This window comes from Sporothrix schenckii, assembly GCF_000961545.1.
Source record: "Sporothrix schenckii 1099-18 chromosome Unknown Cont49, whole genome shotgun sequence".
In the NCBI taxonomy this organism is placed as follows: Eukaryota; Fungi; Ascomycota; class Sordariomycetes; order Ophiostomatales; family Ophiostomataceae; genus Sporothrix; species Sporothrix schenckii.
Window position 1 is genome coordinate 1,292,200 of NW_015971150.1, and position 15,015 is coordinate 1,307,214.

The window sequence follows — 15,015 nt, forward strand, 5'->3', positions numbered from 1 at the left end:
CAATTGAAACGGCGTTTTGTTTCCTGTTTGTTCACAAACGTCAATTTGCATGCTCCATACATTCGCCTCCATCTCAATGGCAACGTGTGGCACCAGCTGTTCCGTGATCCGAACAAGGTGCAAACAAAAAAGGGGAGGTTGTATGCCCGATCTGGAAATCAAAGTCCCTTTATGTTTTGGGCCTTTTTCATTTTCTCACTTTCTCGTGCCCGGAACAATGCATTGTGGCTTGGCAATGATCCGGACGAGTGGCGTTGCCCTCCGTCATACCTTTTGGTTAAAATCAGCTCTGGGGGACAATGCCAGACAATGCAATTGCCGGCCACCACCCGTCTCATTCATCCGGAGACATTCGCCTCATCGCAGAGGCTGTTTTTCAATTGGAGGAAAAATGAAGTATGCATGTGTCTTCGTCTTGTTGCTCGATACCTTTACTCAGCACATGTATAATTTTGTTAAGTAAAATCAAGATGAATTTAAGATGTTGTACACTTGCTTTTCCTTCACTTTTTCGTTTTTGTATTTTTTGTCCGTGTATGCTTCGTAATATTTTCCATTAATTTTTTCCAAAACAAAGCATACCAACAAAACAATTCGAAAATATGCTCCCAAGTCTCCCAGAAACTCAAATGAAAACGGTCCTAAAATATTATTTTCTCGTGATCTCTCAAAAATAACCAATGCCCAGACACGGGCAGCCCTTTTCCGTAAGGTCGCTCGGCAAAACATTCGTTGCGTCGTAGCCGTTCATCGCCAAGAGCCCTAAAATGGTAGACAACCCCTAAAGGAAATCAGTCAAAAGCATATCAGGACACCGAACCCTTCCTTGACTTGTTCGTCTTCGTATTCTTACCTATTCCACACCTCGTTCCCTTCTTCTCTTTCAGGGGTTCTCTTTCTACGTCTCCATTTTCTCTCTTGACGTTGGCTTAACCTTCTCTGCTTCCTCCACATTTTCGAAGCTTCTCGACCGCCGGCTGGAACTGTGGCCCCCAGTCAATCTCTCCACAGATCCTCGCACCCGTTTTTGGCATGCCGTCCTTTTTCTCCGAGCCGAAGCCGATGTCCATTGTTATGCGGTCTGTATGCGATATTTGTATCTTGCAAAACTATGTCCAAGACAGTAGAGGCCCTTGGCGCTGGGTGAAGGGGAAAGGCTATTTTAGGAGATGCATCGACCAAGAGTCCCTTTTATCCTTTTTCCGCGCCAAGTCCACTGGGGTCGAGGTTCATTTGCCGACGCGAGATGGTCCACAATATAAGATATAGACTTCCGTCCTATGCATGGCAAGGCAAGTCTATACATATATTTATGTATATTTATATATATGTATATATATGCATGGGCCAGGACCAATTCGAAGACGATTATTGACCCGGGTGACAAGTCGAGACGAAGGCAGGCATGACTTTGGAGACTCCACTCGCTCAACCTTCTTTTTCTTCCTCTGGCCCACGACCACCATGCTATCGGTACTGTGGATATGCTGCTATGTCCATCTTCAGCATGCCTTTGGATCGTGGACTTTTCTACGTACACACGTCAAATGAAGCATGTTATTTGTAAAACAAGACCACCAAGAACATTTCGGCATAGAAAGACGAATTGACAAGTTGCCACATTCGATTCTTCTCCTCACGAATGACGGGGCATAGCTTCCGTGCCTGTACTTTATGTCGTCCGTCATCGTCACGACTGGGCAGAGTTGATTAATCTATAGGGACGAGATGTCCCCTCTTTTTGGCTGGGCAGCGTCCATGTTTATATTGATGTCTGGTGTAGGGGCAAGACGCGTATATGAACCCGATGAGGGGATGGGATGAATGGACAGGCTCGCTTGCGAGTCGAGTGATTGTAAGAAAAGAGGGTGGCCTGCAGCGCTGCTGATTGTGTCTTCCTGTCCTCACTGTCTGTCTTTCTGTCTGCTTTTTTTCTAGTTTTTTTCTTCCTTCCAGTCCTTTCTGCCACTCGTATTCTGATTGTCATCGGCGGTTGCGTTTGATATCTACCCCAGAGACACACCACGGATCGACACCGCCATGCGTCTCACACTGCCCGTGGCGGCCCTTGCTGGGCTGGCCAGCGCCGACATCCCGAAGCTGCCGCTGCCGGCGTCCTGCAGCGGCGTCACGGCGCCCCATTTCCCGGCCATGACTGTGGCCGACGGCTGGAAGGTCACCAAGATCCTAGGCGGGCTCCGGCAGGTGCGCATCGTCATCTGGGACCCGCTCGGCCACATGCTCGTGTCGCAGGCCGGCAAGGGCATCTCGGTGCACACGTTTGGCACCGACGGCTGCGTCAACAGCACCACCATGCTCATCAGCAACATCGCCCTCAACCAGGGTCTGGCGCTGACGCCCGACGGCAAGACGCTGTACGCCAGCTCGGAGCGCGCGGCGTTCTCGTGGACGTACGACCCGGTGACGATGAAGGTGTCGGACCAGAAGACGGCGATTGGCGGCATGGACCAGGGCATCCACTCGACGCGCAACTTGCTGGTGGTGGCGTCGCAGCCGAACCTGGTGCTGCTGCAGGTGGGCAGCAACGCCAACTTTGACATGGCCGCGCAAGACAAGGCGACGGGCCGCGCGATTGTCAAGATCTTTGACATGAGCAAGGCGCCGGCGGCCGGCTACAACTACAAGAAGGACGGCGAGGTGCTGGGGTACGGACTGCGCAACGAGATTGGCTTCACGGCGGACCCCAACGGCCACATCTGGGGCGTCGAGAACAGCGGCGATGTAAGTGAAGTGAAAGCGTGGGGGGGTCGTGAGGGCCGAGTCGTGAGCGACGCGTCTGTTTGCGTGAGCGCCTGCTGATACTGCGTCGTAGGACTTTACCCGCACGGTGAGCGGCCGCCGCACGGATATTCACAAGGACAACCCGGCCGAGAAGCTCAACTACCGTGAGTCACCCCTCTGGGAGAAAATGTGGAGAGGAACAAGCGCCTGTTAACAACTCGCCAGTCGGCGATCCTCTCAAGGTCCGTGATGCCTGGTACGGCTACCCGCAGTGCTTCGCCGTCTGGGACCCGTCGGCATTCTCGGACAACAAGGTCCTCAAGACCGGCAGCCACTTTGTCCTCGCGCCCAACAGCAGCTACTCGGACGAGACCTGCAACGGCAAGGCCCAGGGCCCGCGCCTCACCTTCCAGGCCCACAGCGCGCCCATCATGAACACGTTTGACGACGGCGCCAAGAACATGTACGTCACCTTCCACGGCTCCTGGGACCGCCAGCCGGCCACGGGCTTCAAGGTCGTCCAGATTCCCTTCACCAAGCTCGGCAACGGCAACTACGACCCCGTCGCGCCCGCCGACAGCATGAAGGGCTACAACGACATCTGGGCCGCCTCGAACCCGGGCTCGTGCACGGCCAACGGCCTGACCACAAGCAACTGCATCCGCCTGACGGCGGCGTCCTGGGACCCGGCGGGCCGCGGGCTGTTTGTTGGCAGCGACAACTCGGCCGAGGGTGAGATCTTTATCCTGTCGAAGAAGTGAGGATGCGTTGGCGGAGTGACTGGTGGCGGAGCGAATGATTTCATAATCCAGGGATTGAAATGTGGTATTTGGCGGAAAGCCCGCGGAGAACGAGTGAGAAACGTCAAAGGATGGTTGTTTTAGGACGTTGTAGCTCGGCCGCATCTTTTTTTCGAATAAATACGACAAGTATGGCATTGGAGCTTGGTTCGTCTTTCATAGTGACGTGGGACTGTTGACGTCCTCGCCATCATTCTCCTGGGGGTTTCAGTGCCGAAGACGAACAAAAAAGCTGTTGCCTGGCACTATGATATTGCAGTCGGGAAGTGCCACTTATGTACGTCTATGTTGGTCCACATATTGTCTAGAACAAAACAGCCATTTCCAGATGGGACAATCTCCTTCAGGACAAGGGTTTCTTGTCGCGTCCTGCCTCGGTACCTTTCCAGGGGATCAAAAGACATGACATGCCAATGCGGACGTCCACTGTTGACTTCATCGACATGACATCCACATCCGCGACAGATTCTACACGAGTTCGCGTTGTTCTTCCTTTTCGGGAAGACGTAGCAGCGCCAAGCAGGCGACAAGAACCGACGGGCATCGTCACAGATTTGTCGTGATTACGACACGTGCATAACCAGGCGGTGAAAGCGAAGGGAATTCGAAGGACCAATGTGTAGCTAAATGACTGATTGCGTGGGCCGTTGGTTGCCGTCGTCTCACGATGATCTGTGGAAGTGGATTTCGAAACTCGCATTGTAAAGCCCAAAACGGACTAGACCCAATGCCAGCCTTCAGTTGCCTCGTTGCTTCCAACACCATTTGCCCAAGGCCCCATAAAATGTCCGTCGCTCTTTCCCGCCAAACCCAATTAGGGACCATGGCGCGAGTGTTGGTCCTGTGGTCCTTCCTTGGTTTTACCAACGACGCAGAAAAAAGGCGACCACCCCTTTGGATGACAGCACTCCACTTCCCGTGTTGGTGTGGCATGGCTTGGGCCCCGGATCGCTCTTGCATTTCAGCCCTTTCTGTCGTATTTCGTTGTGCTCTGTGATTGCACGCTCTTTCCCACATCAGCCCCTTCATACAGCATCGCAAACCAGTTACAAAAGAAAGGTACTTTGGTACTGAATACATGCCACTGTCGCGTCGTACTTCGTATTTCGTTCTGACCACTTCCATGTCTCTGAAATGACAGGCTGTTTGTGGCTGCGCGTTGAGTTCTCACCTGCTCCTTCCCGCTCGCCAGTGATTGTCTCGTGCCTGCCGTGTCATGCATCGCGCCTTCCGTGTTAGTCGGCTTACTTCCAACGGTCTTTGTCATGGGTATCGGCACTTTGGCCAGTCTTTGTCCAATCTGCTAGCTCAGTCCAAACACAAAATAGCGAACCCCTTCCCACAATAGCCTAGCTCACAGCCACAAGGCTATCTGCAAGGTAGAGTGGAGGTACGATGTACACCGGTACCTGGGCGCATGGAGCACACCCTCTCCAAACAAACCCTTCCCCTTGCCCTTTCCCTTCATTTCTTATGACACTTCTTTGATTCGCGCCTGCCAAATGCTAGGGAGATTTAAGTTTTTTTCTTGTGGCGTTGTTCCGCATTGGGCGTCACGGTTGATCGCACCTTCCTCCCTCCCAGGCAGCTGAGTCGGTAGGGAAAGTACGATACGCACGTTGAGCTGCGCCTACCCTCTCCGTACGCTTCTCGCATTCTAATACCCCTTTTGGGCATCGCGTTGTGTTTTGCCTTCTCGGTCAACCCCGTCCACTTGGTTCGTCCTCCACTTCACAATTTTGTTGTTCGTCATCGTTCCTTTCGTTGCCTTGGGCCCTTCATTGATATCTTGCCCCTTTACCATTCACCGTCTACTTTTCAAAATATAAAACATAAATACTCTCGCACCCCTGAGGGAGACAACCAGCATCGACCGTCTCTTGATATCACCAACCCAGCATCTTAACTGCATCCCTTGACTCGATTCACACCATCACCACTGGCATCACTGCTATCACTGCCACCGCCACTCCTAACCAACAGCCATCGTCCTCACCATGTACTTTGCTTACAAGTACTACAAGAAAAAGCGCCAGGAGAAGCGCGAACTGCAAGAGGCAGAGGAGGAGGAGCGCCAGAGACCAGCAGCTGCTGCCTCCGGACTGGCCAGCAACATCAATGGCGTGCCCGTGAGCCGTGATGGTGTCGTGGCCGGCGACGAGCCCGGCCGTGGCGAGTCCATCGAGCCCCTGCAACCGGGCACGATGCCCACGGCCGCCACGGAGAAGACGACGAGGTCCAAGACCAAAAAGGCCGTGCCAACGCCCGAGGAGAAGGCCGCCAAGAAGCGCCGGCGCATCTACCGCCTCAAGGTGATCTTCGGCCTCATGATGCCCTTCACACTGCAGGGTCTCGACACGACGATTGTCGCCTCGGCACTGCCCTTTATTGCCTCTGATTTTAGTGCGTCCAGGGCTGTATCTACGCCCCATCTCCGTGCTCTCTTACCTCCACTGACCATACCTTTCAGACCAAATTGCACAACTCAACTGGATCATCTCCGCGTTCAACCTGACGTCTGCCGCCTTTTTGCCCTTTTGGAGCCAAACGGCCGACATCTTTGGTCGCCATGCCACCATGCACGCCACGCTCGTCATCATGCTCATCGGCTCAGCCATCTGCACCGGTACGCCAACCAATGCCTTTGGCGTGCTGCTGCTCGGCCGCGCCCTGCAGGGCATCGGTGCCAGCGGCATCAACATTTGCGTGCGCACGATTCTGGCCGACCGCGTCTCGCTCAAGGAGTATGCCCTGCAGTGGACACTCTTTGCGCTCATCTCCGCCTTTAGCTTTAGTGTCGGTCCCGTCATCGGCGGCTACCTCACCGAGTACGTGCTCGTCTGGATGGACATCTAGAAAATCTTGAAAATCTTGCAAATCTTGCTCATCTGGCAACTGTACTAACACGCACTCAGAGCAAACTGGCGCTGGTGCTTTGCCATCAACCTGCCCGTGGCCGTCGTGGCCATCATCATGGTCATCGTCCTCCTCCGCCACGATCTTCTCGGCCCTCAGCCGCTGCCCGAGCTGCAGCGCCACGACGTCTCGACCCACTATGGCCGCTTCTTGGCTCGCATCAGCACCCTCGACTTTGGCGGCCAGTTCCTGTTCCTCTGGGGTCTGGGCCTCATCATTCTTGCTCTCACCTGGGGCGGCAGCAGCTTTGGCTGGAACACCGCCCATGTCCTCGCTCCTCTTGTGATTGGTTTTGTCTTGACCGTCGCTTGGATTGTTTACGAATACCTCATGAGTCCTGGCCATGCCGTAGCCCGCGTCTTTCCCACGCAGCGCCCTATGATGCCGTGGGAGCTCCTCAGCAAGCGCGACATAGGACTGCTCTTCTGGATCAACTTTAGTCTAGGCTCGGCCATGTTCGCCAACCTGTACTTTTTGGACCTGTACTTTGCACTGGTCGAAGGCAACAGCTCCAGCAAGGCAGGCCTTTCCCTTTTGTACTTTTTGCCTGGCCTGGGCGTCGGTGCATACTCTGCCATGTTCGCCTCCAACGTCTGGCCCCGCCAGACCATCTACCCTCTGTTGCTGGGCGCCATCACGTCGGCTGTCGGCATCACCGTGCTGGCCTATGCCGTGCACGCTCAACAGAGCAGCCTTGTCTACGGCATGATGGCCCTGTCTGGCCACGGCGTCGGCCTTCGCATGAACCCCGGCTCGCTGCACGGCCTGGCTTACTTCCCCAAGGCGACTGCCGCCATCACCTGCATCGTGTCCTTTGCCATGCCCTTTGGCGGCACCGTCACCCTGACGCTCATGTCGACCGTCTTCAACAACAAGGGCGGCGCGTCAACCGACGTCGCCACCATCCGCAATGCCATTATGTGGGCGTTCATCGCCATTATTCCCTTCATGTGGGTGTGCGTGGGCCTGACGACGCTTCTGGGCAACGTCTGGATTCTCAAGGACGAGTCGCATGAGATTACCAACATGCCCTACCTCTGGAGCCTGCTGTTCCGCAAGCCGATTGTTCGCGAGAAGCGCACGCGCGGCGACAACGACCATTTTGCCAACCAGACGCGCCCCGGTGTGACGACCAAGGACGAGGAGAACGTCCTCGCAGAAGCCAGCCTGCCGGGCCAGCCGGGTGACCACCAGCTCTCGGACATGGCACCGCATCAGGAGGTGCCACAGTACCCCAACGGAAACCACACGAACGCGTGAGCTCTCACTATGGCCTTTGATAACACATAAGGTTGAGAGACATCATCGTACCATCTAATACCTTTTGATTGATTTACATTTCCTATGTGTTTTTATGTTTTTCTTTTTACTGTTCTTTTTTTCGTACAATTTGGTTTTGGTTTGTCGTGACTTCTTACTTTTACGTTGCCTTATTTTGGTTCTATTTTTGCTTTTGATGTGTCAAAACACATGCGCATCTTTTCTAATACCACATTGGATAGACTTTGGAACAATATGATACCACTAGGAATTCTTTTTAAAAACGAGACAAAAGAGAGCGTCATTGAACCAACAAGCTAATAAACGACCCAAATCAAAGCACGGCGGCATACTGTTTTCCCTCGTTGTTGTCTATCGGATGTCTGTGCCGCTACTCATCCGAAATCGTATATCCGACCGACGGACATCGTTGTCGCTGACAAAGCAAGCTCAACAGCTCCCATTAAGAACATTGCCCATCGTCAAACATTTTTCCTACGGCTACTTCAATTGTCCCAAGCTGTCAAACTTTCCATGTTCATGGATAACTTGTATATAACGGCCACAATCTCCCTCCTCGTTGCCTCTGCCATTTTTCTCTCTCCGCTTCCTCGGCTCCTGACGTCACCAAACAACCGCGTCGCGCTTGTGCTCTTATCTGCCGCCGCTGCCGTGCCGTTCATTTTCTTTGCTGGCACAGCCAATACAACCAACTCAGCAACACCGTCGCATTCGACCATGGCCTCCTCAACACCCGCTGCCCCCGTCCGGCCCACGCCGACCACTGTCGCCCAGCACCTCGCTGGCGCCATCCAGTCCTGGCACGGCACCGTCTCGGCCGATGGGCCGCATCCACCGGAAGCCGACCGCTACCACCTGTACATTGGCCTGTTTTGCCCCTTTGCCCACCGCGCCAACCTTGTCCGCCACATCAAGGGCCTCCAGGATATTTTGCCTGTCACCGTCTTGAAGCCCTACCCCAAAGGCGACGAGTCCGGCTGGCCGGGCTGGGCGTTTCCGGCCACGGCTGAAGAGTACGAGGGCGCCACGCCCGACCCGTTGTTTGGCGCCCGCTACCTGCACGAGATTTATTTCAAGGCCGACGCGGCGTACCCGGGCCGCTACTCGGTGCCCGTGCTGTGGGACAAGACGGCCGGCACGATTGTGAACAACGAGTCGCCGGAGCTGATGCGGGATCTGCAGACGGCCTTTAACGACTTGCTGCCGGCCGACAAGGCAGCCATCACGCTGTACCCAGAGGCGCTGCGGGCACGCATCGATGTCGAGTCGGTGTGGATGCAGCGCGACCTCAACGCGGGCGTGTACCGGACCGGCTTTGCGACGACGCAGGAGGCGTACGATGCGGCCGTGCCCGCTGTGTTTGCGGCGCTGAACCGGCTGGAAAAGATGATTGCGGCCGGCGGCGGGCCCTTTGTGCTGGGCGACCAGCTGACCGAGCTCGACGTGCGTGCGTACGCGACGGTGGTCCGCTTCGACACGGTGTACGTCCAGCACTTCAAGTGCAACCTCGGCACCATCCGCCACGACTACCCGCAGATCAAAAACTGGCTGGCGTACCTGTATGGGCACGTCCCCGGCTTCCGCGAGACGACCAACTTCCGGCACATCAAGGAGAACTACACCAAGTCGCACAAGGACATCAACCCGCGTGGCATCACGCCCATGGGCCCGTGGCCAAACGTCGAGGAAGGATACGAGCCAGACCTGACCAAGGTGCGCGTCGGAGGTGTGAAGATGCCGCTCGTGCTGCAACTGGAAGCCAAGATTGAGCCGAAGCTATGATCGAGCTGAGTTTCGTGACCAAAGTAAGAATGGAAGCAAAAAAAGGGGCTCATCAAATTGAATGTTTCATATACGAGAAAGCTGCTCCTCTTCATTTCACCATAAATTTGTCCAGCGTCGCCTTGACCTTGTCCAGATCCAGCGCCTCCACCGTGTGGCCCTTGAATCCCGTCAGCGTCTCCGCCATACACAGCGCATTGTAGATGGCCTCCTCCGTTGCGTCCGCCGCCGCCTCCAGCAGGCCATTGATGGACTCGTCGGCCACGACATTGACGCTGTGCACCAGCGGCTTGAACGGGTCCGTGGGTGGCTCCTTGTTGAACTTTTGTACGGGCACGTGGTTGGCCGTCGAAAAGGCCAAAAAGATGTCGCCCGACGGGTTCTGGCCGTAGCCGCCCACGCGCGCCAGGCCGACCGTGGCGCGCTTCGCCAGCCGCTCGCACTGCCGCGGGTGCAGCGGCGCGTCCGTCGCCAGCACGACAATGATGCTGCCGTCGCGCTCCGCCTTGGCCCTGTCGGCTTCCAGCGGCGGCGGTGTCGGCGTAGCCGCGGCCCGCTCGGCCGCCACGATCTTGCCGTACGGCACGCCCACGATGCGCAGGTTGCGCAGGCTGCCAAAGTTGGCCTGCACGAGCGCGGCCACCGTGTAGCGCGTGTCCTTGGCGACGCCCTCCACCACGCGGCTGCTCGACCCCGTGCCGCCCTTGTGGCCCAGACTCACCATGCCCGTGCCGCCGCCGCGGTTGCCCTCGGGCACGGCCGCGCTCGTCGCCGCCGCGATGCCGTGGCGGACGTGCGACGGCTGCACCGCAAATGCGACCGAGTTGTTGAGGAAGCCGTCAAACGTCTCCGCCACCACGGGCATGGTAAAGTACCCAATGCCCACGTCGGCGTCGCCGTGGTGCGCCGCCATGTACTCCACGACCCCCTGCCACGCCGCGCCCACCGCCGTCGTGTTGGTCACCACAATCGGCGACGCCACCTTGCCCATCTCCTCGACGAAATGGCTGCCCGTCAGCTCGCCGGCGCCGTTGAACCGAAAAATCCCCGCGTAGCACCCGCTCTCGTACCAGTTGTGCCGTGGCAGGATCGTCGTGACGCCCGTGTGCACGCCGCGCGCTGCGTCCACAATCTCCTGCGTGTGCACGAGCACGCCGGGCACGTCCGTCAGGCTGTTCTTGGCGCCCGTCGGCCACACGCCAAGGTCAATGCCAGGGACAACGTCCCGCAGGCGTCGACGGGGAGGCGTAGCCGTCACCATTGTGGTCGTGTTATTGTATTGTGGGTCGAAAAATGTGGGATGGTTCGCCTTGAAGTTCGTCCATCCGACGCTGTGAGAGATGCAAGACACCGGTGTTGCTGTTTGACGTCCGGCGTCTTCCTTTTATATTTCTTACATGTCTTGTCGACTTTTACACGTTCCTTCCCTTCTACAGCTGATTTTAGGGTGTGCTCTTTCCAATTGCGGGTGCCTTGAAAGTCATGAATTTGCTGCCTATTTCGTACGTCCTTGTTGCGTCGCTCCTTCCTGATCGGGCTCTTAAACGTAGGCGCCGCGCGTATCTTACAAACCACGGAATGGAATCCTTTCCCCACAGACCAGACTGGCCGTCAGACCCGATGTTGGCACCAGACCCGCGAAACGGCCTGCCAAACGCTGGCTTTTCGCATTCTGTCACTGGGTCTAGACCCCGCACTCTAGTTTCCTGCAGCGTCCTAACCAACGGGTCGCCGGCTCATCTCACTGGAGTCGTTCCTGACGCAATGTCGTAGGCGACTCGGAAAGGCAGGCGCGAACGGCGATTGAACAATAGAATGCGACAAGGCGCCACGAGTATGAGAGAGGAAAGAACGACACTGTTGGAAAGAGCGATCATCAAACACCGTATCACGTGCTGCACATGGCGTCGACTTCATCGTTCCGTCCTCAACCTTGGCAAACTGGGGATGAAAGACAAAAACAACAAAAGGCTACAAAACCCGTTCAATACCCCAACTTTTACCACGCCAGCACAGCGCCCGAACGCGGCACCGCTCCACATCGGCCGCCTAGCCGATTCCTCGTCCACTGCTCTCTATTGGATGCTTCGGGACTGGGAAATGTCCCAATTCAGATTGCCGAGCTCCATCCATCTCTCCCCGCTCTTTATGACCGGCGGATCGGAGACGACAGAAGACAAATAGAAGACGATTCTCAGTCGCTCTTCGTCAACATAACTTACCAACGAGTACGCGACTGCTCTTTGACCTCCGTGTGACCGTTGCTGAATATCCTCTACCCAAATACCGATACAATGGGCGCAATACGGGTTACCCCCAATGTGAGTGATTCGTGACGATGCCGAGGCAAGGCCGATTGCGGAGCAGAAGAAGACAGAAGACAAGACAAAAGACAAGAGACAAAAGACAAGAACAAAAGAACACAACAGAACAGAACACAGCTGACCGGCTGCTAGGCCACCACACGGGCTGTGAGCCTGCTGCGGACCATCCAGTACACCCATCCGCCGTCGTGTCCATGTCACTCCAACCCCGACCACCATCACCACCACAAACACCAGGGCCCGACGCCGTATGCACGCAGGGCCGCGCGCGGCTATGCCACGCCCCAGCAGCAGCCGGCCACGCCGCTCAAGGAGTATGCCTTTGAGATGGCTGCGTCGGCCATCCGGTTCGGCAACGGCGTCACCCGCGAGATCGGCATGGACCTCAAGAACATGGGCGCCAAGAACGTCGCCGTGGTCACGGACGGCACCGTCGACAAGCTGCGCGCCATGGAGCAGGTCCGCGCCGCGCTGGGCGAGGAGAACATCAACTACGCCGTCTTCAACCGCACGCGGGTTGAGCCAAAGGACAATTCGTGGGTGCCGTCCTGTATCCACACTGACGCTTCGTTTACACTATGTTCATGTCCAGCCAACAGCTAACACTTGCAGTATCCTGGACGCCATCGCGTGGGCCAAACCAATCAACCCCGACGTCTTTGTCGCCGTTGGCGGCGGGTCCGTCATGGACACCGCGAAGCTCATGAACCTCTACACCTGCTACCCGGACGCCGACTTCCTCGACTTTGTCAACGCGCCACTGGGCAAGGGCCGCCCCGTCGACAAGCCCCTGCGTCCGCTGATTGCCGTGCCCACAACCGCCGGCACGGGAAGCGAGACCACGGGCACGGCCATTTTTGACTTGGTTTCGCGGCGTGCCAAGACGGGCATTGCCCACCGCAACCTCAAGCCCACGCTCGGCATCTGCGACCCCCTCAACACAGCCACGATGCCCGCGGCCGTCAAGGCGAGCTCCGGCCTCGACGTCCTGTGCCACTCCCTCGAATCCTGGACCGCCATCCCCTACAGCGAGCGCGTCCCCCGCCCCGCCAACCCCATCCTGCGCCCGGCCTACCAGGGCGCCAACCCCATCAGCGACATCTTCTCCTTCAACGCCCTCAAGAGCACCGTCAAGTACCTGCCGCGCAGTGTGCACGACCCGGAGGACGAGGAGGCGCAGTACCAGATGCTGCTCGCTGCGACGCTCGCCGGTGTCGGTTTCGGCAACGCCGGCGTCCACCTGTGCCACGGCATGTCGTACCCCATCTCGGGCCAGAACCCCGCGGGCTACCGCCAGCAGGGCTACGAGGTCGACACGCCGCTCATCCCCCACGGCGTGTCTGTCGCCGTGTCGGCCCCCGCCGTCTTCCGGTTCACCGCGCCCTCCAACCCAGACCGCCATCTGCAGGCCGCCGAGGCCTTTGGCGTCGACATCACCAACGCCAAGCGCGAGAGCGCCGGCGAGCTGCTGGGCGAGGCCATCTCCACGTTTTTGGATACGCTGGGCGACCAGCCGCGTGGGCTCAGGGACCTGGGCTTTGGCCGCGAGCACATTGAGGACCTGGTCGAGGGCACCATCCCGCAGGCGCGTGTTTTGATGCTGGCGCCCGGCCTGGCGACGGAGCTGGAGCGCGAAAAGGACCAGCTGCGGATGCTGTTTGAGGATGCCCTGTCACGTTAATTCTGTAGATAATTTGTATGTACACAATTTGTACAGAACCGGCCGTACGACTTGAGTAGTAACAAGAATGAAAAGGATGGAAAGAATGAAACAATGTAAATTGGTCTAAACTAAAAGGTGAAAGACAGAACCGTGCGGTTCCGACGCATTCCTGAAATTACTAAAACACACTCAGACTACAGCTGGACAGACCGGACAATGTCCTCGGCGTCGGCAAACTCGAGTTCCTTGAGTGTTTCCTCCCACACAAGCGCCGACAGACCCTTTTCCGTGTAGTAGTATCCAGCAAGACTGTCCTTTGGGTTAGCAATCAAAGCGGACAAAGCAGAACAACGTAGGTCTCGATCAGTAAAAGTACGTACGGTGCAATTTCGGCATTCATCAAGAAACACCCGTGCGACTCGGGCCCCTTGCCCAGCACAGCGTGCACATACGTCGCCGCACCGCGCTCGACCGTGCGGCCGGCGGCGCTGAAGAAACCCTTGACAGCCACGCGCATGGCGCCCTTGGCGTGGCGGAACAGGCTGGTGCCTTTGGTGAGGCCGGGGTCCACAAAGTTGATGAACGGGTTGCCGTGGACGGGCGCAATGCGGTCGGTCAGCTCGACCAGGAACATCTGCGAGATGAGCTTGGACACGCCGTAGCGCTCGGTGGCATCGAACGGCAGCAGCGCGTCGTCGTCAAAGGTGGGCAGCAGTGGGCGCGCCGCGCGGTTCGGGAACTTGCAGAGATGGCCCGTGACCGAGTTGACAATGGTCATCGCGGGGGGCCGCGTGGGTGACGGGCCGCTGGCCGTTGCCGTCGCCTTCGCCTTGATGACGGGAATCAGCAGCAGCGCCAGGAGCGCGGTCCCGTAGTGGTTGACCTGCATGGTGGTCTCGTGGCCCGTGGCGCTCGTGACGCGCACAAGGTGGCTGAGGCCGGCGTTGAGGATCGTGCTGTCGATGCGGCCCGGCAGCTGCTCCTGGCAGCGGCGCGCAAACGCCCGCACCGACGGGTACGACGCCATGTCGAGCTCCCAGACGTCAATGGTGGCGCGCGGGTTGGCGGCCTGCAGCGTCTTAGCGGCCTCGCGGCCCTTGTCGAGCGAGCGGACGCCCAGGACGAGGTGGCTGTAGCCGAGGGCCAGCAGCTGGCGGGCGGCCTCGAAGCCCAGGCCAGTGTTGGCACCAGTGACAATGGCGCGTTGGCCGGAAGCGTTGGGGTACATGGATTTGGTGGGCAGCGGGATGGTGGTGAAGAACTGGTTGCGGATGAAGACGGGCGTAAAGTTGGACGGCAGCGGCGCCAAGTCCTTGGACGGCACCGACTTTCCTGTCTTGGCGTGTGTCATGGTGGGAGGGAGTTCTAGAAAATCGACGAATAAAAGTAGACAAGGTGAAAAGCCAGAGTAGGATGCTGGGGAAGTTTGGTGAATGTGTAACTTTTGAGATATTTGGAGAGGTCAATCTTCTCTTCGAGACGGAAAGGCTCCTCATTTAAACACTGT

General features: G+C 57.3%; 6 protein-coding genes across 6 annotated transcripts; 4 read left to right on the forward strand and 2 right to left on the reverse strand.

The window, feature by feature from the left end:
* Nucleotides 1-2,040: 2,040 nt before the first annotated feature.
* On the forward strand, nt 2,041-3,503 carry SPSK_05257 (cellobiose dehydrogenase; the record flags this gene model as incomplete). Its single annotated transcript, XM_016732007.1, has 3 exons — nt 2,041-2,742; nt 2,834-2,906; nt 2,968-3,503. The coding sequence occupies 3 exons, from the start codon at nt 2,041-2,043 to the stop codon at nt 3,501-3,503; spliced, it is 1,311 nt and encodes a 436-aa protein (XP_016582920.1).
* Nucleotides 3,504-5,539: 2,036 nt separating this feature from the next.
* Nucleotides 5,540-7,718, forward strand: SPSK_05032 (uncharacterized protein; the record flags this gene model as incomplete). Its single annotated transcript, XM_016731785.1, has 3 exons — nt 5,540-5,945; nt 6,013-6,370; nt 6,458-7,718. The coding sequence occupies 3 exons, from the start codon at nt 5,540-5,542 to the stop codon at nt 7,716-7,718; spliced, it is 2,025 nt and encodes a 674-aa protein (XP_016582921.1).
* Nucleotides 7,719-8,456: 738 nt separating this feature from the next.
* Nucleotides 8,457-9,521, forward strand: SPSK_10623 (glutathione S-transferase; the record flags this gene model as incomplete). Its single annotated transcript, XM_016736960.1, has 1 exon — nt 8,457-9,521. One exon carries the CDS (start codon nt 8,457-8,459, stop codon nt 9,519-9,521), a length of 1,065 nt encoding a protein of 354 aa, XP_016582922.1.
* Nucleotides 9,522-9,612: 91 nt separating this feature from the next.
* Nucleotides 9,613-10,782, reverse strand: SPSK_10622 (D-aminopeptidase; the record flags this gene model as incomplete). Its single annotated transcript, XM_016736959.1, has 1 exon — nt 9,613-10,782. The coding sequence occupies one exon, from the start codon at nt 10,780-10,782 to the stop codon at nt 9,613-9,615; it is 1,170 nt and encodes a 389-aa protein (XP_016582923.1).
* A 1,033-nt stretch (nt 10,783-11,815) lies between these two features.
* Nucleotides 11,816-13,526, forward strand: SPSK_05162 (hydroxyacid-oxoacid transhydrogenase; the record flags this gene model as incomplete). Its single annotated transcript, XM_016731912.1, has 3 exons — nt 11,816-11,842; nt 11,978-12,381; nt 12,458-13,526. The coding sequence occupies 3 exons, from the start codon at nt 11,816-11,818 to the stop codon at nt 13,524-13,526; spliced, it is 1,500 nt and encodes a 499-aa protein (XP_016582924.1).
* Nucleotides 13,527-13,702: 176 nt separating this feature from the next.
* SPSK_10969 (short-chain dehydrogenase/reductase family protein) lies at nt 13,703-14,859 on the reverse strand (the record flags this gene model as incomplete). The annotated part of the gene is made up of 2 exons (XM_016737190.1): nt 13,703-13,817; nt 13,889-14,859. The coding sequence occupies 2 exons, from the start codon at nt 14,857-14,859 to the stop codon at nt 13,703-13,705; spliced, it is 1,086 nt and encodes a 361-aa protein (XP_016582925.1).
* Between the last annotated feature and the right edge of the window lie 156 nt (nt 14,860-15,015).